Source organism: Simochromis diagramma, unplaced genomic scaffold, assembly GCF_900408965.1.
Source record: "Simochromis diagramma unplaced genomic scaffold, fSimDia1.1 OVJJ01000216.1, whole genome shotgun sequence".
NCBI lineage: Eukaryota > Metazoa > Chordata > Actinopteri > Cichliformes > Cichlidae > Simochromis > Simochromis diagramma.
In genome coordinates, this window is record NW_024386883.1 from 12,627,166 (window position 1) to 12,655,161 (window position 27,996).

The 27,996-nt window shown below is 38.9% G+C and overlaps 3 protein-coding genes across 5 annotated transcripts in view; 1 reads left to right on the forward strand and 2 right to left on the reverse strand.

Moving 5' to 3' along the window:
* The window catches only part of larp1 (La ribonucleoprotein 1, translational regulator), a 67,520-nt gene extending 64,317 nt beyond the window's left edge, over nt 1-3,203 (reverse strand). The window contains exon 1 of the mRNA XM_040032328.1: nt 3,176-3,203. Within this exon, the coding sequence (XP_039888262.1) occupies nt 3,176-3,188 (13 nt within the window). The 5' untranslated portion in view covers nt 3,189-3,203. The remainder of the gene's footprint in view (nt 1-3,175) is intronic.
* Nucleotides 3,204-5,664: 2,461 nt separating this feature from the next.
* Nucleotides 5,665-20,677, forward strand: LOC120733856 (15-hydroxyprostaglandin dehydrogenase [NAD(+)]-like). 2 transcript variants are annotated; one of them, XM_040032334.1, is made up of 12 exons: nt 5,726-5,832; nt 6,308-6,390; nt 6,507-6,630; nt 6,984-7,090; nt 7,171-7,267; nt 7,417-7,493; nt 15,005-15,128; nt 15,822-15,928; nt 16,144-16,240; nt 16,346-16,422; nt 20,164-20,321; nt 20,465-20,677. In XM_040032334.1, exons 2-12 carry the CDS (start codon nt 6,376-6,378, stop codon nt 20,595-20,597), a joined length of 1,116 nt encoding a protein of 371 aa, XP_039888268.1. In that variant the 5' UTR covers nt 5,726-5,832; nt 6,308-6,375; the 3' UTR covers nt 20,598-20,677. The 2 variants fall into 2 exon arrangements, with proteins under 2 accessions (XP_039888267.1, XP_039888268.1); XM_040032333.1 differs by lacking the exon at nt 6,308-6,390 and having other exon boundaries at nt 5,665-5,832.
* A 1,673-nt stretch (nt 20,678-22,350) lies between these two features.
* LOC120733858 (15-hydroxyprostaglandin dehydrogenase [NAD(+)]-like) lies at nt 22,351-27,991 on the reverse strand. 2 transcript variants are annotated; one of them, XM_040032343.1, is made up of 8 exons: nt 27,810-27,939; nt 27,357-27,435; nt 27,111-27,234; nt 25,000-25,106; nt 24,814-24,910; nt 24,572-24,648; nt 24,305-24,459; nt 22,351-23,275 (listed from the first exon to the last, which is right to left on the reverse strand). In XM_040032343.1, exons 1-8 carry the CDS (start codon nt 27,818-27,820, stop codon nt 23,158-23,160), a joined length of 768 nt encoding a protein of 255 aa, XP_039888277.1. In that variant the 5' UTR covers nt 27,821-27,939; the 3' UTR covers nt 22,351-23,157. The 2 variants fall into 2 exon arrangements, with proteins under 2 accessions (XP_039888277.1, XP_039888276.1); XM_040032342.1 differs by lacking the exon at nt 27,357-27,435 and having other exon boundaries at nt 27,810-27,991.
* Nucleotides 27,992-27,996: the final 5 nt, after the last annotated feature.

The window sequence follows — 27,996 nt, forward strand, 5'->3', positions numbered from 1 at the left end:
TGTCAGTGCGCCCCAGGGCAGCTGTGGCTACAATGCTCCAAATAATGAGAAAGGAGGACCTGAAGCTCTCCCATCGGACTTTGGCCAAGAGCCGGGGTACACTGTGGGCAGGTTGATAGTCTATCAAAAGGCCGACAGGGCAAAAACGCTTGAAACCTTGACACAATGACTGATGACATGTGACGACTTCCTTTACAGCAGATGTGATCACCCTGTCGTCAGGGTACGCTGACTCTGAAACTAAAACTTCTAATAACTTAAACTTAAAGCTTTTATTCTGTCATTAAACACTGACCGATTGCTGTGTGTGCTGAAAGGCATGAATGCAAAAAGTGTGTGTGTGACAAACAGCAGAATGGAAGTTTGTCAACAAACCACCACAAGGTCTGTTGTGGAGCTGCTTCTTGACTCATTGGCTTTTAGGTCATTGTGCAATTGAATGAAGCTGCGTCTCATTTTTAGGGTCACGTAAACACGTGTGAATGACCGAGGAGTGAGGTGTGATCCACTATCTTTGTTGGCAAACCAACAAAACCCCGCTCTATTAAGTTCCAGCAATCACCACACACCTTCATACCACATAATCTCTGCGCATTTGCACTCAGTCTCCTGTAGATACCGACATACAGACACAGACACACACCGGCAGCCCTGCTCCTCCCCCATCACGGCCTCACACTGTAAACAGGCTCAAATTTTGTTCATTGGCGGCTGCCTATTCTTTGCGGCCGATGACACTGGTGACATGTAAAGCTCTCTGGCATTGTCCAGCTCGCTGGAGCTCTTTAGCAGTGTAATCACCAGTGAAATGGCAATGGGCCACTGGGATGAAAACACAAGTCAGCAGCTGGTCAGCAAATCACAGCTGAAAGCCGTTAAATGGTGGATTTGCCCTGTAAGCAAGACGAGCTCGGGGGCCCTTTGTGGACCCAGTTTGTGAATGCGCAGAGCTGAAAGGATATTTTTCGTAACAGTTAACGGGCATTTTATAACTCGGCCTTTCACACGTCTGACACATCAAGCTGATGAAAATAGTTTTGAGACTGTCTAAGCAGACTTCATGTCAGGGCTAGCAGGGTACTGAAAAGTTTGATTAAGGTGTTCAGACAAGCAGAATTCTTATCAGAGTCGAGTGTATTTATTTTAATTAAAACTTGACACAAGCTGAGCACCTTCTGTACAGATAAAGCACAATTTCCATATATGACTCACAGCCCAGATTTGCTAACTTTACGCTGACAGTGATTGGAAGATGCTGAAGAGAAACACTTTCACTGTCAAATCAATTTTGACAGTTAAAATAATTTAATAATTTAATTTATTTAGTTTAAAAAACAAAATAAAAAAGATTCAGGCAATAAAGGATATGACACTTACACCTCTCGCCAAGGCTCCCGGCAGCAGAGAGACAAAACTGTAATTATCGTCTTGCGGTTGCATGCCTCCAGCAGTGAAGTTGCAGTTTACATCCATTACTGTCCTGACTCATAATATGGTGGAGGCTTAGGAGGAATTTAATACGCGGGCATTAAAGATTAGTGTCACTATTTCAGCATCCCACCAAAGTATGATCACAAACTCTAAGTATGGTGCTAAATAATAAGCAGAATTATTGCAGTTTTTTTTTTTCAAACATCATGAATCTACAGTGGTGATGAACTTTAACCCTCTTAGATATATTTAATGTCATCACTTAATTTCATGCTATTTCATGTTTACCTGTAAAGTTGAGTTAGATCTCCTTTCAGTCTTAGTGAACATCTGTGCTAAATTTAAAGTCCAATGGCGTTTATGAATGGGACAGATCTATAGACAACCCCCAAAACATAATGATTCCTGCTACAAGAATGAATATCACAAACAATGTGTGTGCCTGGGGTCTGACGAAAGGCAGGAATGTAATATTGAAAATACAAAAGTGGAGCAATTTTAGCAAAATATGCCCCGTCAGTCTTAAAGTTTGATGTTTACATCAGGTGCTGGTCTCATGATTGTTGTTTCTTATAGTTCAGCCAATAAAGCAGACCCTATCAAAAAAAGAAATAGAAGGAGAAAAAGTAATCTTTAAAGCACTGGATGAGTATAAAACTCATGTTTTATCATTTCTGTGAAAGGTAGAAGTTAGGAGTCTGAATGTCGAAGCAACTGATATCTTCCATGTGTTTATGGTTACAAAAAACTGACGAAATTACTTCACTGAAACAGGCGATCAATCACCATGAGGCCACCGCTGCTATTAACTCTCTGCTCCACCTAGTGGCAGGTCAGGACCAGAGCTCTGCAAACCTCTCCACACCAAAGTGAGACATGCTGCATTATGATGTACAGCTGTGTCATAAATTTATATATTTATCATGGGCATGAATGTCATGGTAATTTTGATCTTTTAATGATTTCCAGCGTGGAATTAGTTTACAGTTTTAATTACTTTAAAAAACAAGAATTGGGTGCACAAGTTTGAATTTATTTTGTGTGTTTTCCTCATCCACACAGGTTAAAAAGTATATATACAGAAATCTGTACATACACTCCCACTAATCTATTGTTAAATGTCCCTTAGAGGATAAATACCACCAATGTTCCTTGGCTGAATAGCTTCTTGACCAGATGCTTTTAGTGGCCATCAACACGCTGCTGGCATAATTCTGGCTGGATATTTGACCACTTTTATTGGCAGATTATCAGAGTTAATTTAAAAAGTCTTGGCTTCCTGGCACAGATTCGACTTTTAAGTATATTAAAGAATTTTCATTCCAGAATCTTGATGTTAGCCTTCTTTATCTGTTCAAATCCAGTTTTGATGTGCGTTTGGGACCATCGTCCTGTTGGAGCACCCAGATGTGTTCAAGCTTCAACCATCTAGCTGTTCATCTGAGGTGACGTTGAAGAATTTGGAGGTAGTTCTCCTTCTTCACAATACCACCCACTTTGTATAGTGTACCAGAACAACTGGCAGCAAAAAAGCCCCAGAGCATGATGCTGCCACCACCATTAATAAAAAGACAAAAAATGAGGTGCTGGCTCTGATGCATATCAACAGATGCGCCTCAGTAGGGCGAAGAAATTCAATAAAAAAAGAGAAATTCTTTTAATTGCTTTACCTTTAACAGAGTGCCTCAGCTACCAGCATGACCCTTGACAGTTGGCATAGTTTTACAAGTTTTGAAAGCCTCACCTTTACTCCACATTTGGCTTGTCTACGTGGGCAGCTGCAAATTCCAGTCGAGCTTGATGGTGCCAGTTGAGCAGGGACTTCTTCATCAGTGATGTGAGATCTACTTCAGTGTGAAGAGTGATGCTGGTATTCCAGCTGTTTCCAATTCCAGGCTTGATCTTTCTACATGGTTTCTTTTAAAAACTCCTTTTTGCATAAAATGATTGAAAACCAGAAGCATTTCATTAGAACATTTTAGAATATCTATCATAGATATATGAAACAGAGCCGTGACAAAAGTATTCTTATATAATGGGGTCATTAATGACATCACTAGTTCACTTAAATTCCTAAAAAAAGCACATACCTCACTGACACAAGGATGCAGAGTATCCTCGCTGTAAAAACTGCTTTCTTTGAGCTGCTGTTCAGTTCAGGACGGCTGTTGAGTCACATCGCATTAATACTTGAGGTTCCCACCCTGCCCTAACAGCAATTATGTGTGTTGCTGGAGCTGCAAAAACAAAAGTGATGCAGTTCATAAAACTGTATCGGCTACTGACCTTCCTGCTTAATGGACTGAACGAAAAAGAGAAAATATTTCAAGCGCTAAGCATCATCATCGTTATCTGCATCAAGTATGAGCAATGCGCCGCTTCTGTTGCAATACTTTCTGTACATTTGCAGCAGTTGTGACAGAAATATTTTGCCAGAAGCCCACACAATGAGTTCTACAGTTATAATCAACTTGCACAGTCTTGCCGTGTACGTTTATGCTCAAAACCCTTTAAGCAATATGTGTCCTGAGCACGTGCGCGCGCGCACACACGCACACACACACACACACACACACACACGCACACACACACACACACACACAGCTCAGTATCTGGCTCAGTATTTATAAGTATGACTAATACACTGTATATGCATACTATCATGCGTGCTTAAACCTGCTTTCTCTGCCTGGCACTGAATAAAACTAATCAGACAGCTTCTTGACCTTTGATGACAATAACCACTCCTGTGTCTCCTGCAGAGCAGCAGAGCAGCAGTAAATGCAATAAAAAGCAGCTAAATTAGCAAGAAAGCATCCTGCTTCATTGACCATTACGCCTAAAAATCTAATCAGTGACTCATTGTGACTCCTCATAATAAGTTCTGTTTGTAGTGGAATGTTTTTCCAGACCCACTGCTTGCCAGATGCTTTCCCGTGCAGTTTGTTCCACACTTGTTCATATTAAGGAGCTTTAACATCAGTGTTAGCTCAGAGTGCTGCTGCTCTTGCTTCACTGCACTGACTTAGTATCAGATTTGGGATTGAATTTAACTTCATGCTTTCTCAGGCCCCACAAAGAGTCTCAGGCTTTCAGCCTATGACCTGCTAGAAGCTAACTTTGGGATAACCGGGCTTTAGTTGTGCTGGAACCTCTGTTAATGGATCTGTTTGACTCATCAGCATTTCTTTTATTAAATGCTTCATTAATGCTTAAATATTAAAGTCAGCATATGGAGTATTTGAGCCAGCCAGTGGAGTGTCATATCGGTTGAGTGGGCTCAGCTATCTGGACCAGCTGATAGCACTGCTGCTCAAACTCCTTCCTAAAAAAACTTTAGGCTGTTTATTTGAATGCACTCCTCATAAATGCATGTGGCTAATTGGATTTGCCACTTGAAGGCCTCAGAAAAAAAACACTTACAATGTGATTTAAAAAACAACAACAACTTTACATTGGGCTACTCTCCTTGAATTTAAAAACAAACAAACAAACAAACAAACAAACAAACAAACAAACAAACAAACAAACCATTAGGTAAAAGCAGAAAAAAAGCTGAAAATCAGGTGTTTTTGACATTCTCTTTCACTTTTCTGACAGTAGATCAGAGACACTGGCCACAAAGTTGCACAGCTCCATACCTCCATCTGCTGGCCACATGCAGCTCCACTAATGGCTGTGGGGATTAAGAGATTTATGAACGTCAGGTCAAAATAGATTTCAAACATTTCCAAAGTATTTCATTGGTCAAACTGAAGAGTGACTTATCGTGACGGATTTAGCCCAAAATATTTAACTTATTTGTGTTGCCTGTATCAAAGACATCGTACTAAGTTAGACTGTTTCCACTTCAGTAAACATAGCTTCAATAAATGAGAGCAAATGATGTCTTCTTAGTCTTCTTAGTCTTCTTAGTCTTCTTAGTCTTCTTAGTCTTCTTAGTCTTCTTAGTCTTCTTAGTCTTCTTAGTCTTCTTAGTCTTCTTAGTCTTCTTAGTCTTCTTCTCCTTTGTGTTTAACGGCGGTTGGCAACCAACGTAAAGGAGCATTACCGCCTCCTACTGTTCCGGAGTATTGGTCAGACACAAATGATGTTTTATTGAGTTGGGCCAAGTTTCAGTCAGCAGAGCCACACTTCCTACAGGTGCGCTCACTTACTCTGATTGCCTCTCCCTGTATTCGAACCAGCTGGAAATTGTATGGCTTCCTGATGACCAGCAACATATAAAAACACACAACTTCTCTCCACTTAACATTTTCTCATTTCCTTGCAAATCTACTCTGGGTCTTTTCTTGTGAAACAGCTGAAATGGCTCTCAATGGTAAAACTGCAGTAGTGACCGGAGCTGCGATGGGACTAGGAAGATCAATAGCTGAACTTCTTCTGCAAAATGGTGCCAAGGTAGTGTTTGAGATCAGATATTCTTGTGCTTCACATTTTGAAGTGCTGAGGTTGAATACTTTTTTTTTTTTTTTTTTTTTTTTTCCCCTGCAATAAATGAGTAAATTTGTGGTGATGAATATGAGCATGTAACTGCGAGAGTAGATAAGTTTTAGTTTTACTAGTCATAGTTGAGTAAAATCAAATACTCTAAGTAGACTACTGCTTGGCCTATTTGGAGTTAGAAAGCGGATACAGGTTAAGTCAGCATGAATGAGTCTGATTTGAACTGCATCCTTTTATTAAGCTGTCTTCAGTTTATCCCCCTGGTCTGAAGTTGGTTGCCCACCAAATTACTGTATTTGTGGTGTTGGAAGGTGGATGTTGGAGGGGAAACTTGCTATCCATTTAATAGCATTTATTATACCTCTTTCACTAAAAATGGTAACACTTATGCTTTTTAAACTCTAAGCAATGAAATTTAACTTATTTTTAGGGTTGTATTTGCAAAAATGGACCAAGGAAGACTCTATCTGATGAAATTTTCATCCTCACTGAGGAGGGATGGAAAAGGAACAGGTTCCTGACCTCTTTTAGTGTCTGTGGCTAAAACCCTTCATGGGGGTAAATCATAACATTTCACTGCAGGATGTGACCAAAAACAAAATGCTAAATGTGTTGTCCTGCACATATAGGTGGCCATCCTGGACATGAATGAAACTGCAGGACAGAGTTTAGTTGAAACCCTGAACAAAGAGCACGGACCAGACCGAGCCCTGTTCCTGCTGTGCAACGTAGAGTCAGAAGAGGAGATCAAAGGTAGTGTGTGTGTGTGTGTGTGTGTGTGTGTGTGTTACTTGTAGATTTAGTCTGTTCCAGTCAGTGACCATGAGAAATTACTTGCTGTTCATGTGGGAGTCAATGAGCCATCAGAACTTTACCAGAGCACAGGGGTTTTGCTAATGTAGATGCTGCTAATAAAGCTGATCAGATTCTGGAGGTAGTTGTAGTTGGCATGCTTCTGTAGTCAGCTTAAAGTTGCTTCATGAATTGGGAATGCTGCAACAGTTCTTGTAGTTCCCAATAAACAGCTAGAGATGAATTTGTCTTATTGTTGGCTTGAATTTTGTCACTTGGTATTGAAAGGACTGTTGTTCCTGTGGTGTCTCAAGCTGCCTTTCAGAAAACTGTAGAAACCTTTGGTGGAATTGACATCCTGGTCAACAATGCTGGTATCTTCAATGAGATAACGTGGGAGAAAACTATTGGCATCAACCTTGTAAGAAACACTCACATTGAGCTACTCAACATCAGATATGCAAGAGATTGCAAATGTCATGGATGCCTTTTTTGTTGTAGGGTGGCTGTATTAGGGGGGCTTACCTGGTTATCGAGCACATGAACAAGCTGACTGGGGGTCGTGGAGGGGTCATCATCAATGTGGCATCCATGGCAAGTAAACAAAATGATGTATTTGCGTCTAAACAGACCATTTCATGCATGGTAGTCACTTCATTTGAAATCATGAACAGCCTGAACTATCAAGACTACTTTGACTGCTAAAGGAGAACTTGAGTTGAACTTTAACTGCAACCTATCCTACAGGTATTGGCCTTCTGTCTTGCTGCCCTGTGTATACAGCCACCAAGCATGCAGTGGTTGGGTTTACTCGAGCATTTGCGGTAAGGAAACTGACACAATTTCAGGAAAAATCAGTTTCACTTTGTTTGTACTGTCTGGAGAGTCAATGTAAGCTGCATGTTGGGCTTAGTGGCTACTAGGGCAACTGTGCCACTGCTATAACTTGCATGTTCAACTGCTCATTAACACATTGTCTAATCAGCCAGTAAAAGTTGATTGGGTCAATATGACTTGAGGCTCAAAGAGACATCAAAAGAAAGATGATTGAAGTGATTTTAAACGAGGCATGGTGGGTCTGAGTACTTCAGAAACTGATCTACTAGGATTTTTCCAGCACACTTTAGGGTTTACATAAAATGGTCTGGGAAAAAAAATCAGCACGCATCAGTTGTGAGCGTAATGCTAGGTCAGAATGACCAGACTAACACGATGGCAACAGTAATTCCACCAAGCACTTGTTGCAACAAAGGTATGCACAAGGGAATGGACTGGCACCATACACTGAAGCACATGGTATTGAAGAACTGAAAAACTGAAACTAGAAATTGCATGGATCATCCTGCTTTGTAACGTCAGTTCATCCTGCTGGTGGAATAACAGGGTGAAGGATATCCTGACACACATGATTACTGTTGCTATTCATGTCATGCCTCTGACCAGTGTGGCAATCATCTGATGGTTGCTGCTAGCAGGAAAACATGCAGGTCACAAAGCTCAGTTTCTCTTTGGTGTTCGAGTGGACTCGATCACCATCTTTCTCCTGTGACCATTTTTCAGCCCCTTATTGAATCGAGAGCTACACAAAATGTAAAGAAACTTTCTTACTAGGCTGCCTCAGTTGCATCATGCTATGGTATACGGATGAATGCCCTCTGCCCAGGATTCGTTCAAACGGACCTCTTCTCCTCTATCAAGTCCAAACTGGGACAATTCTCCAACTTGGCAGGTGCCAACCAGGAACTGATAGAAAAACTTGGCGTGTTAACGTGAGTCTAAAATTGTACAAAGCCTTAAAATGTCTGTACACATGGCATTATGTTTTTAAAAGTATTTTGCAGTGGAAATGAATATTCATGGTAACTGTATCTCTTGATGCAGGCTTGCAGAAGTAGTCGAGGGCTTCCTTGAGCTCGTGACAGATGAGACCAAAAATGGAGAAGCTCTCCTAGTTCTCCCAAAAGAGAAGAAATATGCAACTTTTCCAGCATCGCCCACTGATTAACTCATGACAATATTTCAAGTCTTTCAGGCAAGAGTTTCAACTTCTGTACAATATATGAAATGTACTGCAATAACAGATGAAAATATAAAATCTGTGTGAGTGTTTGATCTGCAACATCCTGCCACTGGCAAATTTCAGTCTTGTTATTGCACAAGACTGACACTTAAACCATTTGACTGTAGGAGGAGCTGCTGAACTTGTAGTGTTGCAATAAAGGTAGCAGATGTATTCATACTGATCAACATTGATCACCACACAGAAGCAAAATTTTATTCAGGTTTCCAAAACATTTCTAGGTCCTGGCTGAAATGGTCTCAATGCAGTTTTATTGACAGAAGCTTGTATAGGAATGCTTGCTTGGAGAAGGTGACCAAATAATAAAATTGCTTTTAGTTTTATCCACATGCTGAATATTGAGTCCAGAAGTGTAGAGACTTAAAGGGGAACTCATAGCTAAGGAATCTTTATGACCGTGAATTTCATATGGCAAAGCTAGGCCTCACACTAGCAAGAACAAGTATTTGACACAAATATTGACTGCATCTGAATACTATAGCTCAGAGCAAGATCATAGCCCTGCAGGCACCACACACCGCAAAGATGTAGTGTCACCTGTATCTAGCTCCCCCTAGTGTAACCCTTTTCTTCCCCTATTTAAACAAACACACGCCTGACAGGGATGTAGTCAGTCACTGTACCGGCATAGAATAAACTAATATATCTGAACAGAAATCAACTTCCTCTGCCAATACCCGAAATGACAAACCACAAGGGAAAATACATTGTCACTGCAAAATATCACACCATATGTTTGAAGGCACTGCAGTCAGATCTCACATAGCTACACATGGGTCTCTGTATTAAGAATTATCACCCACAGTCAGCTGTGAAAGGGAAGTCACCAAAACAAAGATGTTTTTTAAAAAAAAGGGGAAGCTAGTCTGCACTCACAACAAGTATGTCTAGACAATGGTTTTATCTTAAAGGTTACATGGCAAGGTGGACTAATGTGATTAAAGGCTACGAATGAAATGAGAAAGGACTGAAAGAAGCAGTCACGAAAAATCAGCACAATGTAGAGAACTGATGAGGAGCCCCCGAGCCTTCATACAATTGGTATTACATGTGCAAGAGCCTAAAACAAAGATGTACTTAAACACTTGCTATTACTAATGGTACAAAAGTTTCAAAGTAAGAGTATACATTAATCATTCATATGTCACATTGTTGCTGGGCAGATTTATCCATAACAACACTTCATCATATTTGTAGATTTATGTTTAAAAATCAGTGAGTTACTAAGTAATTAAAGCTTTTTGATGGTATTGAGAACTTTGTCTTTCAGCTGCTTCCTTAAGGGGTCGGCTTAAGAAGTACTCTGTACCACTAATGCTACAGCTTTAATTACTTAGTATATCGCTGATTTTAAAATATGGTGTGTCACGATTTATGAGACAAATTATCATCAATTTAGAAATTCAGAACACATATTTTTATTTTCTAGTTAATGCAAAAAAAACAGGTTTCAGGTTTTCATGTACTTTGAAACTGCAGTTTTTTGTAAATGTGCCTGTCTCGGAATCAACTTTCTTTTGTTTAAATGCGTTACAGGCTTAAAATCAAACAGATGTGGCACTTACCAGAAAAAACATTTATCACAATGCATGTTTGAGATATAGATAGATAGATAGATAGATAGATAGATATATCTATATATAGAGAGATATAGATAGATATTTTATTCCAAAAAGTTTATTTAACACAATTATATGGGCTACATATTAACTTAAAGGATATATTAAAAAAAAAAAAAGTATCGAGCCTATCAGGTTGGTACCAATCAGACACCAGCGTTGGCATCGATACTATTGATATTTGGATCAATCTGCAGTGGATGGATGTGCAACACTCAAAATATACTTACATTTAATTGTCTCCTGAGAGTGCAATGACACAAGGCGCAGTATTCTGGTAACATGACTAATCACTGGCCTTATCCATGTGTATTATCCAGTTATATTGGGGGTGGTAAAATTAACAGTACTCCTCTCCAGGGACTGTGATGCTAGAGCAGTCATTTCAGGGAAATTGGTGTCACCCATGACCCCCCTCTGAGCACACCCCTATGATGGAGTTTTAGGCCTACATTAAAATAAATACATTAATTAATAAAAAAAAATACATTATTAATCATTTTGAGAATAAAGTTGAAAATCTATTTTGAAAAAAAAGTCGACTGATTAGTTTTTTGTTTCAAGACAAACTGCTATGGTAGGTATATTCTCCGACTTAGTGAACTTGTACTTCAGAATCGGTTTTAGTAACAAGGAAGTAAATGGTTTCTCTCTTAGCACATTTTTTTTTTTTCTTTTAGCACATTAACACAGTGTGGTGATCCGTATAAGGACATTGAAAAGATGGTGCGGAAAGCTGCATCTAGTCAAACGGAAAAAAAACACAAACTCCAAAGAGTGGATTTGTACAAAATGAAATGGCGCGTAGTGAACAGCGCCGAGGTTATCGGGGATGTACGTTGTATCACAGGACAGCTGATCAGTTTGTTTAATTCAGTCATCTATATGAGGCGTTTTGTAGAGGATACAGCCGCTTAGAATTACGACTTTATTCTTGAAATTTTGACTTTAGTCTCAAACAGAGATGGGCAGTAATGCGTTACTTGTAATCCGATTACTTTATCAAGTAACGAGTAAAGTAAGGGATTACTATTGCAAAAGGTAATTAGATTACTGTTACTTTCCCGTAAGCACGCTGCGTTACTACGTTACTAAAACGGTGATTTTTTTTTTTTTTTTTTTTTTTTTTGCCAGAATGTCTCATAACAATGACGTAAACGAGTACGACTTTCGTGGCAACAGCTGTGTGCAGATCAACAATGGATACTATAACGAGTGCGAGAGAGAGAGAGTATGAGCGTGTAGCGTTTAAAGCGTGGAAGTACTGACCTTACTTTGAGTTTGATTCCATAAAAAGTGACAAAAACATTAGCGTCTGCTGCTCACTGCGTGGGAAGAAAACTTCTTTTTACAGCAAAAAAACCCCTTAACTTCCGAGCAAGCACCAAATATGCTGCCACTGGAATGTGAAACTGCCATATCCTTACACTGACCGCTGCGACATACCTGCACCAGGGCAAACCGCCGCCTGCCCCACTCCTGCTATACAGGTGAAAATAGAGCAACAGGACCGCTTTGATTTTATTTATTTTCTGCTGTGTTTTACTTGCATCTATTTGAAAGAGTGAGTGTAAACACAAAAAAAATATTTTATTTTATATGCTGGAATGTGCAGAAAATAGGTTTAAATGTTAAACTAATTTCTTCCAGTCAGAGAATGTTGCATATAATTTAATCTTTGCTTGATGCATAAAGTTAAAAGATTAAAACTAATAAAACAAGTTTTAAAAAGATACTTTTTCATTTGATTACATTTTATATGATGGATTATGCAGAAAAAGTCGAATTGGGTTGAAAGTTCTATTGCTTTATTACCTATTTAGGGTGTAATTTGTTTTAAAAGGTAATCAGTAACTAATTACTTTCAAATAAGTAAAGTAACAGGATTACTTTTTCCAGGAAGTAATCAATAACTAATTACTGATTACTTCCTGAAAAAAGTAATCCTGTTTACTGATTACTTATTTTTGAAAGTAATTAGTTACTGATTACCTTCAAGTAACTTGACCAACATTGGTCTCAAAATAGTCAGTAATATTTGTTTTTCTTAATGTGGCCCTAATACCCCTTCAAGCATTATGAAGCCATACAGTACTTAAAATATACTTCCATTAAATTGTCTCCTGAGAGTGTAATGACACCACGCACAGTGGTCTGGTAACATGACTAATCACTGGTTTTATCCATGTGTTTTATCCAGTGGCATTGGGGGTTGTAAAATAACTGTACTCTCCAGTAAAACCCCGACCCCCCTCTCGTTACGCCCCTGCTGCACGCACCATCGAAAAATGACCGCGAGAAGAATTTTTGCACAGTTGGGATGAATAGGCTGGTCGTTAACTGTGCAGTTACCAGTTACTCACTCTGACCGCCTCCAGTCTCTCACTCAACCTCCGCACGGTTGCCACACGTTTGAAGCCCCGCGCGTCTTCCTGGTGGGCGGCGACAGATGGGCAGTTTAAATAGCGACCAATTTCTCTCTATTTAACATTCTCTCAGTTCTTTGCGTGTGTAAGGAAGCTGACCACCTCCTGGCTCTTCGTAATAAACAGCTGAAATGGCTCTGGACGGTAAAACTGCGATAGTGACAGGAGCGGCGATGGGAATAGGGAAAGCGATAACGGAGATTCTTCTGAAAAACGGTGCTAAGGTAAAGATTAAGCTCGGATTTCTTTTGTGTGTGTGTGTGTGTGTGTGTGTGTGTGTGTGTGTGTGAGTGAGAGATTATATGTGTGCGCTTGTTGTAAACAGTGGTGTAGAAAATATTAATTTACATTTACCGGCACCCTTTAGTTGAAAAAATAACAACTACAAAACAACCGTCGAAGAGTTGCCAAGCTGTTGACACCATGCCAAATTGTGACACATTAACTGGTAACACTTGACTAGCAGCATGTAATCCATGACTAAATGTGGAAATTCACTTGTTGCACACGTCTCTCTTTTTATTTAAGTTTTTTTTTTCTTCATTTTTTTTTGTTGCCGTTTTCTTTTATATTGTGTTTTTAGTTGTTCATGCCCCACAGCCAAGAAGGTTTTTAATCAGCCTGTGGGGCAAAGAGCAGCTGGCGATGGAGTCAGCAAGAGCCTGTATATTTAGGGGTGTCTGAACATGTAGGTGTGCCCTTTACTTAAAAAAAATAAATAAAATAAACACCTTGCAAAGCTGCCAAGTTTAATCTTAATCCTTGTCTTAGATTAAATGTGGAAATCTACCTGCCGTGTCTGATTTTGTGTCAGCGCTGCATTTGTTATGTGGTTGTGGTTTATGTATTTTTAGTTCGTAGAGGTTGGGTGTGGATGAAAAGTGGGCAAAATATTGAGTTTTATGGAGAAAATAAAACGACACACATTCAGAGGTGACACACATGCAGTGTTGGGAAGGTTACTTTTAAAATGTATTCCACTACAGAATACATGCCCCAAAACGTATTCTGTAACGTATTCCGTTACGTTACTCAATGAGAGTAACGTATTCTGAATACTTTGGATTACTTAATATATTATCATGCTTTTTACAACTGCATGAATGTACTATTGCTGTGTGATTTATTACTATTACTGAAGGTCAGCAGCTCCGAACCGTAGTAAAAGGACCTCTGGCTAATACATCGGGTTCCTTGTTGGGCTCGTAGCCGAAAACTAGCTTTACTTTATTGTCTGGGTCAACTTTGCTTATGAGAGACAGAGAGAGGTGTTGAAAGGCTGCTCCAACGGAACTTATTGTTTCGGAGGAAAACAGGAACACGGTGTACAATTGAGTCTTAATAGCTTACTTACAACTGGGCTCTCAGGCACTCTTCTTGGCTGCAGTGGTTATTATTATATTTACATGTGTTAGGGGTGGCTGCGTGCAGACAGGAATAGGACCCAAGGTGCAGACTCCGGAGACAGAACTTAAACCAAAACAGCTTTAATGCTGAACTCAAACATAACATAACTGGGGAAAAAAGGTCAAAAATAAACTAACACCGGCAGATTGACAAAACACACAGCAAAATAAACGGTAGATCGCGACACGGACACAGAGAAACACAGGGCTTAAATACACAGAAGGAGCAATCAGGGAATGAATAACAGGAGGGAAACACAGCTGGGACAAATCAGAACTGACGAGACAAAAGGAAACGTAAACTGAACACACTGAGATAAGACAGAGACCTTCAAAGTAAAACAGGAAACACATAACACAGACTCACATGCAAGCACTACAGAGGGAACAGAGACGTGGGACCAGGGCAGACACAAACACTGACTGAACACGGGGATATAGGAACTAAGGATACACAGAGACGCAAACTAGACAAGGGGATACAGGTGATAGGGGAGACAGAGCAGCTAGAGAAGATAGAGACATAAACTATAAGACAGAACTCAAAGAAACCAAAGACTAGAAAGTATAAATAATATAATAAACTCAAAACCCCTGGGTCAACGACCCAGGCATCCTAACAACATGCTTCCAGCTCCTGTTTCTGCTCGATGACAACTCTTACTTTTCTACTTCCTTTCTCTCTCTCCCCCTCCCTTTTGCATAAGTCGAGGAACGTGTCAGGTTACATTTCACTGTGTGTTATACTTGTATAACTATGCATGTGAACCTTTAACCTTGGTCCTTGAACCTTCCTGTCAATAGGTTGCCGTCCTGGACGTGAATAAAGTTGAAGGAGAGAATCTAGTTAAAGACCTGAATAAAGAGTATGGAGCAGACAGAGCCCTGTTCCTGAGCTGCAATGTTGAATCGGATGAGGAGTTCAAAGGTAAAGCACACAAACCTGGAAAAACAAATTGTGAACGGTGGAGGTACCGAAAAGGGGGAAACAGCTGGAAATGCTAAAGTAAATGGGTCACCGGCTCATCCTGAAGTAAACAACTGTCGAAACACATGAAACTGATCAAACGCGCTGTGATTTCGTAGTATGTGTTCCAGGCGGCAGATGTTCACCAGATGAAAGGAAGTTTCCAAAATTTGGGGACATTTTGTCTTGAGTCATGCAAGTGGCATTTGATTGCGGCTGAAAATCCACATTCAATGAAAAGGGAGAGTAGAACAAGGTCAGTGAGGTCTGAAAAAACCGTGAGTACAAGGGAGAGGAGAAAAGCACAGCAAGATTTGTATCCAACAACAGCTAAATTGGGCTTGTTTGTTTCATCAGAGCTCAGAGGAACATTTGAGTCAGATTATTTTGTGTGGGAAGATACAGGAACATTTAATATTTCCTAGCATTGTTTACAACAGAATGTTTACATGTAAAAAAAACAAAAAAAAAACTGCAGGTCTTTATCATGACATTTCCCATACCAATTTTCCATAAAACCTGTCCTAATCTCAAAATATGTCTCAGGGTTGCCAGTTTATGAAAAAACCTAACCCTATAAAGGTGGATGGGAAAGGTCAGCATAGTTGTAAAGTGACTCTTGCAAAGTTAAGTGACTCCTGTAAACTCTCTCAGCTGCCTTTCAGAAAGCTGCAGAAGCCTTTGGAGCAATCGACATCTTGTGCAACAATGCCGGCATCTTGAATGAGGAGAAGTGGCAGGATATGATCTCCGTAAACCTCGTAAGAAGCTGAAAGCACATCAGACGTGTTAGATTTGCTCTGTCTCAAATGGGATTAATTGCTGAAGATTTCAGAGCGACATCTAGGACAGTTATTGGTCTGACATAATAATGTCACAATAATATTCCTGTTATTCATTTCACAACATTTTATATGCAGGCAAGTGTTCATAGACAGTTGAAAGATTTTTGCCAAATATACAGTTTGTGTTGTAGGCGGGTGTTATTAGGGGGACTTACCTGGCGCTGGAGCACATGCGCAAGACGAATGGAGGTCGAGGAGGGGTCATCGTCAACATAGCATCTATGGCAGGTAAATACTGTTTAATGAAAACTTCACAGACAAGAGTGTTAGAAGTCATGCAATTCGGGTTTAAACTTTAATCTTTTACAATGATTGATACAACCCGTCCTACAGGTCTGGGCCCTTTGCTTACCTGTCCTGTCTATACGGCTACCAAGCACGGAGTGATCGGATTTACTCGAGCCGTTGCGGTAAGAAAGAACTCCCCATGATATTGTTCAAGAACATCAAGACGATATTTGTTTGCCTTGTGATATGCTAGCTAGCAGTCTCTATGAACATGCATGCGTGATGCAAGTTTTGCCTTAGTTTTTTGTATTAAGTAATCACATTATGAAAACATCTGAAAGTGCAGGGTGTTTTTTGGTGTGGCCTGTCATTGTGTGAAAATGGTGGAGTTGATCAAAAATCTGATCGGTGTGGTGAATAATCACTGTTTCTTATGATCTAAGTTAGAGAAGGATAGCTAGCCTTGTGCGTTGTGGTTGTTTCTGTCGCAGCATAGTTGATAGTTAAACAGCCTTCAACTACACATGGACACAACTCATATGCATCATCAGGCAGAATTAAATGAGAAGAGGTGAGACATATTGTACACGCACACACAAAACCCCCAAAACAAAAAGTCCTATAAAAGTTCAGAAAAACTAGAACCAAAACCTAAGAAACACATAAAGCAGGCAAAACACAGTGCAACTTAGCAAAAATGTAATAAAAGGACATAACTATTTAGAACTGAGCATAACTGATGAGTTGAAACAGCTGGGTAACAAGAAACAGCTGGAACTAGTCAAGTCCAACTAACTCGGGGATGCAAACTACAAACGGTGCTGAAAATCGGATATAAACAAAAAAACAAACTAAGAATGAAACAGCATCAAATAATAAACAAGAATTTAAAATTTAGCAAAAACTCAAGGTCCAGCACTAGGGCTGCCACGATTAGTCGACTAGTCACGATTACGTCGACTATCAAAATCGTCAACGACTGATTTAATAGTCGACGCGTCGTTTGAAGCTTTGTAAGATCACAAAAGACACAGGAATGAGTAGTAGGATTTAAGAGTGTAATAACGGACTGAAACAGAAGATGGCAGCACTGCATGTACAAGGATGCCAGCTGCCATTAAACCCCGAAGAAGAAGAAGCTGTGTCCCAAAATTCATAGCGCAGCCCAGCTCAGTTTCCAACAATGGCGGCAGCTAGTTAGTTTTAATGTTACTCTTATTATTCTTTCTGGGTCACAAAATAAACGTTTAACATATTTTCAGGCAAGAATGTAGCTGTGTAAACCTCAAATATCTGCTCAGTTTATCAAGACACCACAGATTTTCAAAAGCGCTCCGATGTTTTCGGAGACGCCTGTTACCCACTAGCTCGATAGCTAGCCGGGGGCTAGGCTCACTAGCGCCGTGAGAGCACCGGACTCCTGGCAAATCATTTTCAAACCCACCGCCGTCTTTCGCTACTCAGGTTAAACATGATATATAAGTCACTTAGATAACTTAAAAATGTTATTGTTTGGCTTTTTTCAGTATTTTATTTGTTCCTGAGTGAATCGGTTTGGCTGAGATTAAAGTTATAGTTTCTACACAACTGAATAAACGTCAAGCAGACAGCTGATTATCAGAAGTGTGAGATGCTCGAGAATTTACTCCGGTGTCCTGTTATATTTTAGATAGCAAGGAGTTTATTAAATTTTAATGAAATTTGCAGATTGTTTCGGTGAAGTTTAATAAACTATCATCTTGTCTTTATTTTTAGTTAGCACATACCTTAAACACTTAAAGCTGTAAGCTAATGATAGTTATATAAGAGCAGATGCTGCTGGTGCAATAAGCTGTACGCTGTATGTCCAATGGATGATGATCTGATTAGTCGACTAATCGCAAAAATAATCGGTGACTAGTCGACTATCAAAATAATCGTTTGTGGCAGCCCTATCCAGCACCCAGGACCATGACAGCATGTGTGAATGCTCCTTTAGTCATTAAGAAGCTGCTGGTCTGATGATAAAGTTACAAGCTAATCTTTACTGGTAGTACTTTCAAAGCTACATTTTTGCAGGGCAAGTACCAGCTTGCCCTCTCAGAAAATGTGCATCATTATCATATTAGGATATTGTGTAATGTGTCTTAGTAAACAACAATGAAAAGTAGTTATCCATGATTACTCTGTTTTTTCTGTTGGATAACAAGGATATCGAATAAAACACACACAACTGATATTAGAAGCTGCACTCTTAATTCGTTGTTATTTGTTCTGCTTTCAGTGGCAATAAAGCTATCCTCTTCCATTGAATTAAATGGCAGTGCCTTGGTTCAGTAGGTTTAATAAAATACATTAGATTAAGTTAGATTTATGATATGTGCAATGAAATCATTTATAACAGCTACTTTTTGTTAGTGTTCCTGTGATATTATGAAGACTGGGTGATTTAGTGATATGTAAAACCAGTTGTACACTGGTGTGTTGGTGTGCTGCCAGATGGTACTTCATTAGAATAAGCATAAGCTAGACATCCATCACCATATAAGTGACTAACCACACAAAAAAGAAAGTGTCATTGCAAATTAGTCGTACCAGGAATTGTCAAGGCAGTGTCATTATTTTATTTTGAAATCCTTCCTCAAGATACTACCCCCCCCCTACAGAAAGCTATGTTGTTGAGTCATTCATCTGATAGAACACAGTTATGCATTTATTATTAAAGTGACCACAAATGTCAGTTTTTGAAAGATGCTATGGTCGTGTAGTATCTGATCTGTAGCTGTATGGACAATAAGAGCTTTTCTTCTATACACCAACAAAGTGGATTTTAACATTTCTTGCAAACTCTCAATGTGACGTCCAATTATATGTTGACACAAGTGAAGGAGGCCAACATTACAGCGATGGGAATTCTGGCTCTTTTTAGAGAACTGGCTCTTTCGGCTCCCAACCGGCTCTTCGGGTTGTTTTGTTGATAATTCTATATTATCAACAACAATATAAAATTATGCACACAATTATGTGTAAATTATGTTGTCTCTTGTTGTTGCCCCTGGCTCTCTTTCTCTCCCTCCTGCTCAACATTGTCATATTAGAAAGTTATAGTAGTGAAAATGAGTGACACCAAGAAAAGAAGCAAAATCTGGAACAATTTCAATTTTATTGACAATACATAGGCAGAGTGTAGAGTGTGCATGAAAAGGATATCATGCACAGGCACCTGAGAACTGTCCACCCATCAGTGCAATGGGAAGACAAAACGCAGTCAGTTGAGTGTGATATTAATGAAGATGCCAGTGTGTCTACTGCAACAGGTGTCAAACTCCAGGCCTCAGGGGACGGTGTCCTGCAGGTTTTAGATGTGTCCTTGATCCAACACAGCTGCTTTAAATGGCTAAATCACCCCCTCAACATGTCTTGGGGTTCGCCAGAAGCCAGTTAAATCATTTCGAGGTCAAAATACTCATCATTTTTGAGGATTTTAAGTGCGCCTTATAGTGCGGAAAATACGGTAGTCACTAACTGCAGTGGATTCTCACTCAAGTATTAAAAACAAGCCTCAGACTTAAAATAATGTTACTCTATCCTACTACTTTCAAGCCTCTGAAAGTGGGAGGCTGTGTTTAAACTCTACTGTGTTGGTGTATTAGAGACAAAAACAATGGGTTGTCCAAAAATCTGCTGCTCATGTTCATTCAGTGCAGAGTTATGAATCAACATGTACATGCACTCTATGTGTAACTCCAACCTACTGCTGTTTTTTTCAATTTAAAATGCCCAAATAGTCCTCATCTATTGATCTCCGAACACTTGAGAAATATATATAAACTGCATTTTAATGCCTCCGATTAGAAACAAACAGTAACTTAATGTTTATGTCCGTGCTATGCTTTACTTAAACCAAGAAGGCTAATTATGTGAATTTTTTATTTTTTTACTAGGCTGCTTCTGCAGCATCAAACTATGGAATACGGGTCAACGCTCTTTGTCCAAGTTTTGTTGGAACCGAACTTTTTACGACAATCAAACACAAACTGGGACAATTTGCCCACCTGAAGGGTGTAGCCAACCAGCTTGTGGAAAAGCTTGGGGTGTTAAAGTGAGTAATTTTCTTCTGTTTCTTGTTAAAGCAGTCATAAACCTTACAACATCGACATTTTGTTTCTCTGCTCCATCTGTATAACTTGATATAATAATGTGTACATGCATATTCACTGATGTCACTGTACCTTTTTGATTCAGTACACCTGAGGTAGCAGAGTGCATCCTTGAGCTGGTGACAGATGAGACCAAAAATGGAGAGGCCTTCATGGTGCACACAGAAATGAAAGGTTACGTCCCTTTTCCATCACTAAGTAGCACCGATAAACCTTGAAACCATCATGTCGACATCGGATATCATTCCTTAAGTATGTAGCAGATATGTGAATAATAAAAAAACAAACAAAAAAAACCTTCAAGCATAATTTCTTGTGTCTTTATTTAAACTGCTGTAACCAACTGGAAATCTGACGAAAGTAGAAAAAGGTTATCTAGGAGACCAAAACTGCTAGATTACAATCCCATTTATGAATCTGGTTCATTCTCAGAAAGTGCAGCAGTGCTTGTGTAACATCTATTTGCCACGGCAAAAGGGAGGATGCACTCATATCTGACACTCCTGCCCTGCCCACCTGAGCCTGAACTACAGTGTATGGAAGAGAAAGAGCCAAGAACAAAGGGAGTCACGGCAATTAGGGATAAAACTGAATCGTCTTAGGTTTACCCAAAAACTTAATTCTGTTCATCTGGACGTAGCGTTTTCAGTGGGAGAAATGTTTCATCACTCATCCCATTGACACTTTAGGTTCCCATCCGTATAAACAGGACATTTGCATTTTGACTGAAACCAGAGATGGGCCTTACTGTAATCTGATTACTTTTTCAAGTAACGAGTAAAGTAAGGGATTACTATTGCAAAAACGGTAATTAGATTTACCGTTACTTTCCCGTAGGAACGCTGCGTTACTAAAACCGTGATTTTTTTTTTTTTTTTTTTTTTTTTTTGCGAGAATGTCTCACGACAGTGACGTAAGCGAGTGCGCCGTTAGTGACAACAGCTGTGTGCAGATCAACAATGGATCACATATCACAGATTGTGGGAGAGAGTATGAGCGTGCAGCGTTTAAAGCGTGGAAGTACTGACTTTACTTTGAGTTTGATTCCATAAAAAGTGACAAAAACATTAGCGTCCGTTGTGCGTGGGAAGAAAACTTCTTTTTACAGTGAAAAAACCCCCTAAACAAGCACCGAGTGCGCAACGACGTAATGGGAACCTCACAGAGAAACTCGCAGATTCTTCAACTGACCGCAGCACACCTGCACCAGGGTAAACCTCCGCCTACCCCCAGTCCTGCTTTACAGGTGAAAATAGAGCAAAAGGACCGCTGAGTCTTTGACTTTATTTATTTTCTGCTGTGTTTTACTTGCATCTATTTGAAAGACTGAGTGCAAACACAAAAAATATTTTATTTTATGTGCTGGAATGTGCAGAAAATAGGTTTAAATGTTAAACTAATTTATTCAAGTCAGAGAATGTTGCATATAATTTAATTTTTGCTTGATGCATAGAGTTAAAAGATTAAAACTGATAAAACAAGTTTAAAAAAAAGATACTTTTCCATTTGATTACATTTTGTATGATGGATTATGCAGAAAAAGTAGAATTGGGCTGAAAGCTCTATCGCTTTATCACCTCTTCAGGTTGTAAATCGTGTTTTTAAAAAGTAACTAAGTAATTAATTTTGAAAATAAGTAATCAGTAAAGTAACGGGATTACTTTTTTGGGGAAGTAATCAGTAATTAGTTACTGATGACTTTTTTTCAAGCAACTTGACCAACACTGACTGAAACTAGCATTACTGACTAACATGGTGAAAGATCTACCCTTAGGCCCATTTTTGGGTCAGAAATAGTCTTTCCCTTTTCACGTAAATGACGTCTTTAACCAGTCCTTGATCCTTACAATTTCAAAACAGACTTGGAACAATCTGGAATGGGCTCTTTGGGGCAGATGGCCATATGCTGTGATCACTGTACTTAGCATCTAGCTAGCATTACTGAAGAGGAATGAGGATAAAAGGAGTACATTTCATTTAAGAGATAATTTAATGGCGGATAATTTCACATGAAATGTTCTATCAGCTCACCAACTATCAGTAAACACACAAAAGCTTTTGTGGAGTTTTAAAGTCAAGATGTTTCTCAGCTAGTTTCTCAGCTTCCAACATGTTTAACTACTTTATGTGAAAGTTGTCTGTGTAATTTGGACAATTTAGTGTTTACTGGGACAGAGAACTGCAAACCAGGTAAGACACATTTCTGATCAGTCAGCCATAGTTTAACAGAAGTAACCAATTTGGTTAGGTGGGACAGAACTGTTATGTAAATTTCTTAACATATCACAGGTGACGTTTAGCCCCACGATAAAGCAGCACAGAGGATTTTACATTTCATTTTCTAATTTTAAACATTTTTCAGTAACAATCATATTTCTAATTAATATAGTGGATTTTTTTTTTGTTTCCTTAAACGTGTAGGGCACACTATAGCAAGCAGAGCAAACCATGTTTTTGTTGTTATGTTAGATACTTTTCTTTCGTCAGTGCAAGTTAGTATGGAAGTGCTTATTAACATTTTTCTTAAATTTATAAGAAATATTTTCTGCATCATGAAAGATCCAAAAAGTCTTAAGCACAGTCGTTTCTCCTCTTAGTCAGAAACTGGACTTTCACTCATTTATTGTTTGCTTCTTTCTCCTAATCACTTGTGAGGATTTACTGATTTATCTTTCACAAACACAACAAAACAAACAATACTGTGAACTGCAGCATTTTCCTCTAATAGTTTTAGGTTCAGACATTACTCGGGTTGTTCACTGCCTTTGCCAGGAGCCACTAGATAAGTGTGGGAAAGGTCATGTATTTCTTCATGCTTTCTTTCTTCATGAGGATCTCTCCATTCTTCGCCTCGCCTGTGACTAGTTCAAAGACACATTCAGCAACCTCCGATGGACTGAAATGAAAAGTGTATATATACACAGTGATTTAACAGAAAAAGGATGTAAACAGGTTCCCAAATTTTAACCGATCGATCCTCTTTTGTCGCGTCTCAGTTTCTTGACTCCTTTAGTGTTTCCTGTTTCATACAGAAGACGCAAGAAGAAGAATAGTTTGAGCCAAATTAATCATCATTGCGCCTTTGAATTGAATGAAAAACATAAGAGTTATAACCTCCTTCTTTGCCATGACACCCACTGGCTGTTTTTACGCACTGCAGTAAAAAGTATGTGCTCCTTTCCTGATTTCTTCTTTACATGTTTCAGATCATCAAATTTAAATATTAGACAAAGATAACTCAAGTATATTCAAAATACAATTTTTAAATGAATAATTTATCAAGGCGAAAAAAGCTATCCCAACCTAAAGTAATTGCCCTCTAAACACAATGACAATAAGCATCTTTATCTGATTTAAGACTGGACTTTGACTCTGCCCCTCCAAAACCTTAATTTTTATTTTTTGAACCAAACAGAGGTGAACTTTCAGTTGTGGTTTGAATCATATGCATAATCAAGAGTTCTTGAGCTTAAAGGCATGAACTGATGACATTTAAAGATTTTCTAAGAGCAGACTTGATGGATCCATCAGCTACAGCAAGTCATCCAATTTCATGCAGGTCTGGATAGCTTTTTTCCCCTTAATAAAAAAGAAATCTTTTAAAAACAGACATTTTACATTTACTTGTGTTGTCAGTTTCTAACATTTAAATTAGTTCAATGATCTGAAACAACAAGTGTGACAAAGATGCAAAAAAGAAATCAGGAAAAGTACTTTTTCCAAGGGACTATATGTCAGATGTTAAAAAGCCTCCTTCTCTCAGATGGGATTTAAGTAATTGATACATGGATGAAGAGTGCTGAGGACAGATGTTGGAAGACATTCAGAGGGGGAAAGCAGTAGCCATACAGTCCATACGGAATTGAAACTTTAGGGAAAAAATGCTGCATGAAAAAAACAATTAACACAATAAAAAGTCACTTACTTCATTGCCCTTTCGACTGCAGGATTTTGAGTAGAATAAAGCAGGTGGGAGAATTGTCCCAAATTGTCCGTGATGGAGGCAAAGAGGTCAGTTTTGACAAGGCTTGGGCAAACTGCATTGAAGCATAAACCGTAGCCTGAGGCGGACGAGGCAGTCTAGTAAAAGAAACGCATACGACTGAGGCGCATCTTAAAATACAAAACCAAAAATAAAGTCAAGTTTCTATGAATTACTTTGTTTAATCATTATAACTTATCATATCCTTACAGCCATGGCTCGAGTAAAGCCGATCACGGCATGCTTGGTGGCTGTATAGACGGGACAACTTGGTACTGGAGTGAGGCCTGCAGGATACAGGAGGGAACAGCCCACAAACAGCAGGTGACCTTTCTGTTGTTTGGAGGATTGTGTCCCATATTTAGAAGATAATTGTTTTAAAACTCAGAGAGGAAATAAAATGTCCCCTGTCATTTCCATCTGCTTAATGAAGACCTGCCATGTGGTGTTACCTGCCACAGATGCTACGTTAATGATGGTCCCTCCTTTTCCTCCATTCAACTTGTTCATATACTCTAAAGCCACATAGCTGACCCTGATTAGACCCACCTAGACAGCAAGACAGATATGCACAAGTCTCTGTGGTCCACTATGAACATTTCTTTTTATATGATGTAAAAGTGAAACTCAATCCTTACCACATTTACGGAGACAGTTTTCTCCCACTGCTTCTCATTCAAGATGCCGGCATTGTTGCATACAATGTCTATCCCTCCGAATGTGTCTACTGTGCTCTGAAAGGCAGCTGGAAAGTAGAAATGAACAGTTTTCTGTTTTTATATCTCCATTAATGGGCTACTTATCACAGGCCTTCAAGCTGAAAGTAATGAAACACCTACTTAAAAAACCCATCAATTGACCTAGCTGTCAAGCTGTTTGTAGGAAATGATACCCCCCCCCAAGAACTGCAGCTCTTGTGCGGTGTCCAGTTTGCAGTGTCTATTAAAAGGGGTCCAAAAAAGGAACAGTGATGACCCAATGACGAAGTCATGGACAGCCAAGGCTCAAAGATGTACATGGGGAAGGAAGGCTGTGCCTGTGTAACGTGCTGCTGTAGCTGTAATCTAATGCTGGTCCTGATAGAAAGGTGTCAGAACACACAGTGCATCGCAGTTTGTTGTGTGTGGGGTTACATATTCGCAGACCAGTCAGGGGGCTGGTATGTGGCCTGCTATGATGAATCATGTTTTCTTTGACGTTACATGAAAGGTGTGTTTGCCATTATTATTATTATTATTATTATTATTATTTTTTTTTAATCTTCCTGTGTAAAAGTCAAAATACAGAAGGATTATAATGAAAAGCTAAGTAACTACTACAAAAAACTATGTCCTTTCTGCTTCCATAGGAATTAAGAGGTTAAGTATGCGAAGCTCATCCGGTGTCTGCTACTTGTGAATTACTGTCTCACTGCAAAATGATTCACAAGAAACATTCAGATGAAGACATTTGACTTTGTGGACATCACCCCAAAGTCAGACTGTAGATCTCAGATCAGCCTCAGTTAGCACGAAAGACTGAACAAGTATTCCTTTTTGGAAGGGTTGATAGTTGTTGGAATGGTTTCTCTCCAAAAAGAACAAGTCAACACAAAGTTGACACGTTGCAGTCATTAAGTCAACCATTAACTCCTCTGTATACCAAAGTGTTCTAGAGTCAAATGTGAGGCTGGCAGGTAAAGCTGGCCTGAAACTGGATAAACAGGTTAACGAGCGAAGCACTGCAGCAGATCTACACCAGAAGAAAATAATCAAGGGGTTGCAATGGCCCAGTCAAAGTTCAGACCTCAGCCTCATTGGAATGCTGTGGAGGGACCTTATAAGAGTTGTCTATAAAGAAATATCCACAAATAAGGAAATGAAGTGAATATTTACTCAACAACACCATGGGAAAGTGAAAGCCATACAGAAAAGTTCCACATTTCTTCCATATGAGTTTAACTTATTACTTTTGATCAACTTCAACTTTTTTTTTTTTTGCATATTAAGTAGCTGCTACCTAAAAGTGTCATTTTATTTTACTTATTTCAGTCACATGGAGGTAATATATTCAAAAGTACATATTGCTTTTTTGATATTTCTCAAATATTGATAGTGCAGTGTGTTATTGGTGGACGCCAAGAAAACAACGTTGAACTAAAGAAATGTACTTAAGGCGTTAAAATTAGCAGTACTCAGCGCAATTGTAGCTTTTAGTTCCTTTCATTTTTTTAAAGTTTTGCCTGAAATGTTTTGGAGTTTTCACTCTCTAGATTTTTAACTTTTTTTTGTTTAATTAAAAATGATTACAAAAGTGAACAAGAGTTTTGCTAAACCGAAAAAGTGACCCTGTTATACTCATTCCTTTTAAGTTATGTCAACTTATTCCCATGGGAGACATGACTGAAAACTTTAAGTACCAGTTACTGAATATTTTTTGAATGTAATGACTAAACATCTTAGTTTTATTGTAGTCAAAATATATTGAAGTTCCAATAAGCTTCAACTTTTAATAAAAACATTAAGACAACCCGTTTCCCAAATTTCTTTAAGTTGTGCTAACATCTTTGGGTTTACAGTGTGCCGAAGTTGGTAATGGAAAAAATAGAATACTTTGTGTGCCGTTGGACACCTGACATTACATTTAAATAATTTTGGGCTGTAATTTCTTTGTATCATGACTGTAATGTGTTTCTCTAATAGTTATGTTGTTAAACACAGTGATGTTTCCAAAAAAAAAATCACCACTGTTTTCTTTGTGTATACTTTACCTTTGATCTGCTCCTCAGACTGAACATTGCACTTGAAGAACAGAGATCTCTTTTCTCCATACTGTTTGTTGAGGGCTTCCTTTAAAGTCTTCCCTGCAGTTTCATTTATATCCAAAAGGGTTACCTGAACAGGTGAAGGCGAGCAGAGATAAACACCTGTGGCTTGCTACATTTGGAATTGTTTATAGTTTACAGATCAATTTTTTTTTTAATAGTTACTGTTCATTCAGCATTTAAAATTTCCACCCTGACCCACTGCAGCTTGGGGTTCAGATGGTTGCAGTACATTGGTCCAGTGTTTAATGATTGACCGAAGCACCGAGTTCTGAAAAATAAGTGCCAGCCAAGGACCAACTCAGTGGAAAACAAACATTTGGCCTTTTTTTTATAGCATATGTTCAGTTTCAGAGACTATGCAAACTGTATTAATAATTTTCTTTGAAGTTTCAAAATAAAAATAATCCTAAGGAGTGCAGTCAAATACTGTTCAACTTGGATATTACATTTTAAATAGTTTTGTTAATTTCTGTGCCACAAAAAGAAAACAAAACAATGTAGATAACCACAAAAGATATGTGAAACTTTGATATAATCTTTAATGGGATAAAATGCTAAACAGAAAACTGGTTAGCACTTATGTAAAATCATTTCTAGCTTCTTTTTTCCCCTCTACAAAGATATACAGGCGTCCAACTTTACCTTGGCACCATTTTGCAGAAGTATCTCAGTTATTGCTTTTCCTATCCCCAGCGCTGCTCCGGTCACTGCTGCAGTTTTCCCATTTAATGCCATTTCTGCTCTTCAGTAAGAAGACAGTCAGAGGTGTGCTGTGTGATATCCACATCTGAACAGAGACAAGTCGGTGTGCTTTTATATTAAACTACTG

What these genes read in the sequence shown, in the direction of transcription:
- LOC120733858 (XM_040032342.1), bottom strand. Translation starts at nt 27,902, where the DNA reads ATGGCATTAAATGGGAAAACTGCAGCAGTGACCGGAGCAGCGCTGGGG. An exon ending in GTCTGAGGAGCAGATCAAAG is followed by an intron (nt 25,107 to 27,110) that starts GTAAAGTATACA and finishes TCTACTTTCCAG; the next exon opens with CTGCCTTTCAGAGCACAGTA. An exon ending in TAACGTAGCATCTGTGGCAG is followed by an intron (nt 24,649 to 24,813) that starts GTAACACCACAT and finishes TGTATCCTGCAG; the next exon opens with GCCTCACTCCAGTACCAAGT.
- LOC120733856 (XM_040032333.1), top strand. Translation starts at nt 5,740, where the DNA reads ATGGCTCTCAATGGTAAAACTGCAGTAGTGACCGGAGCTGCGATGGGA. An exon ending in GTCAGAAGAGGAGATCAAAG is followed by an intron (nt 6,631 to 6,983) that starts GTAGTGTGTGTG and finishes TGGTGTCTCAAG; the next exon opens with CTGCCTTTCAGAAAACTGTA. An exon ending in CAATGTGGCATCCATGGCAA is followed by an intron (nt 7,268 to 7,416) that starts GTAAACAAAATG and finishes CCTATCCTACAG; the next exon opens with GTATTGGCCTTCTGTCTTGC.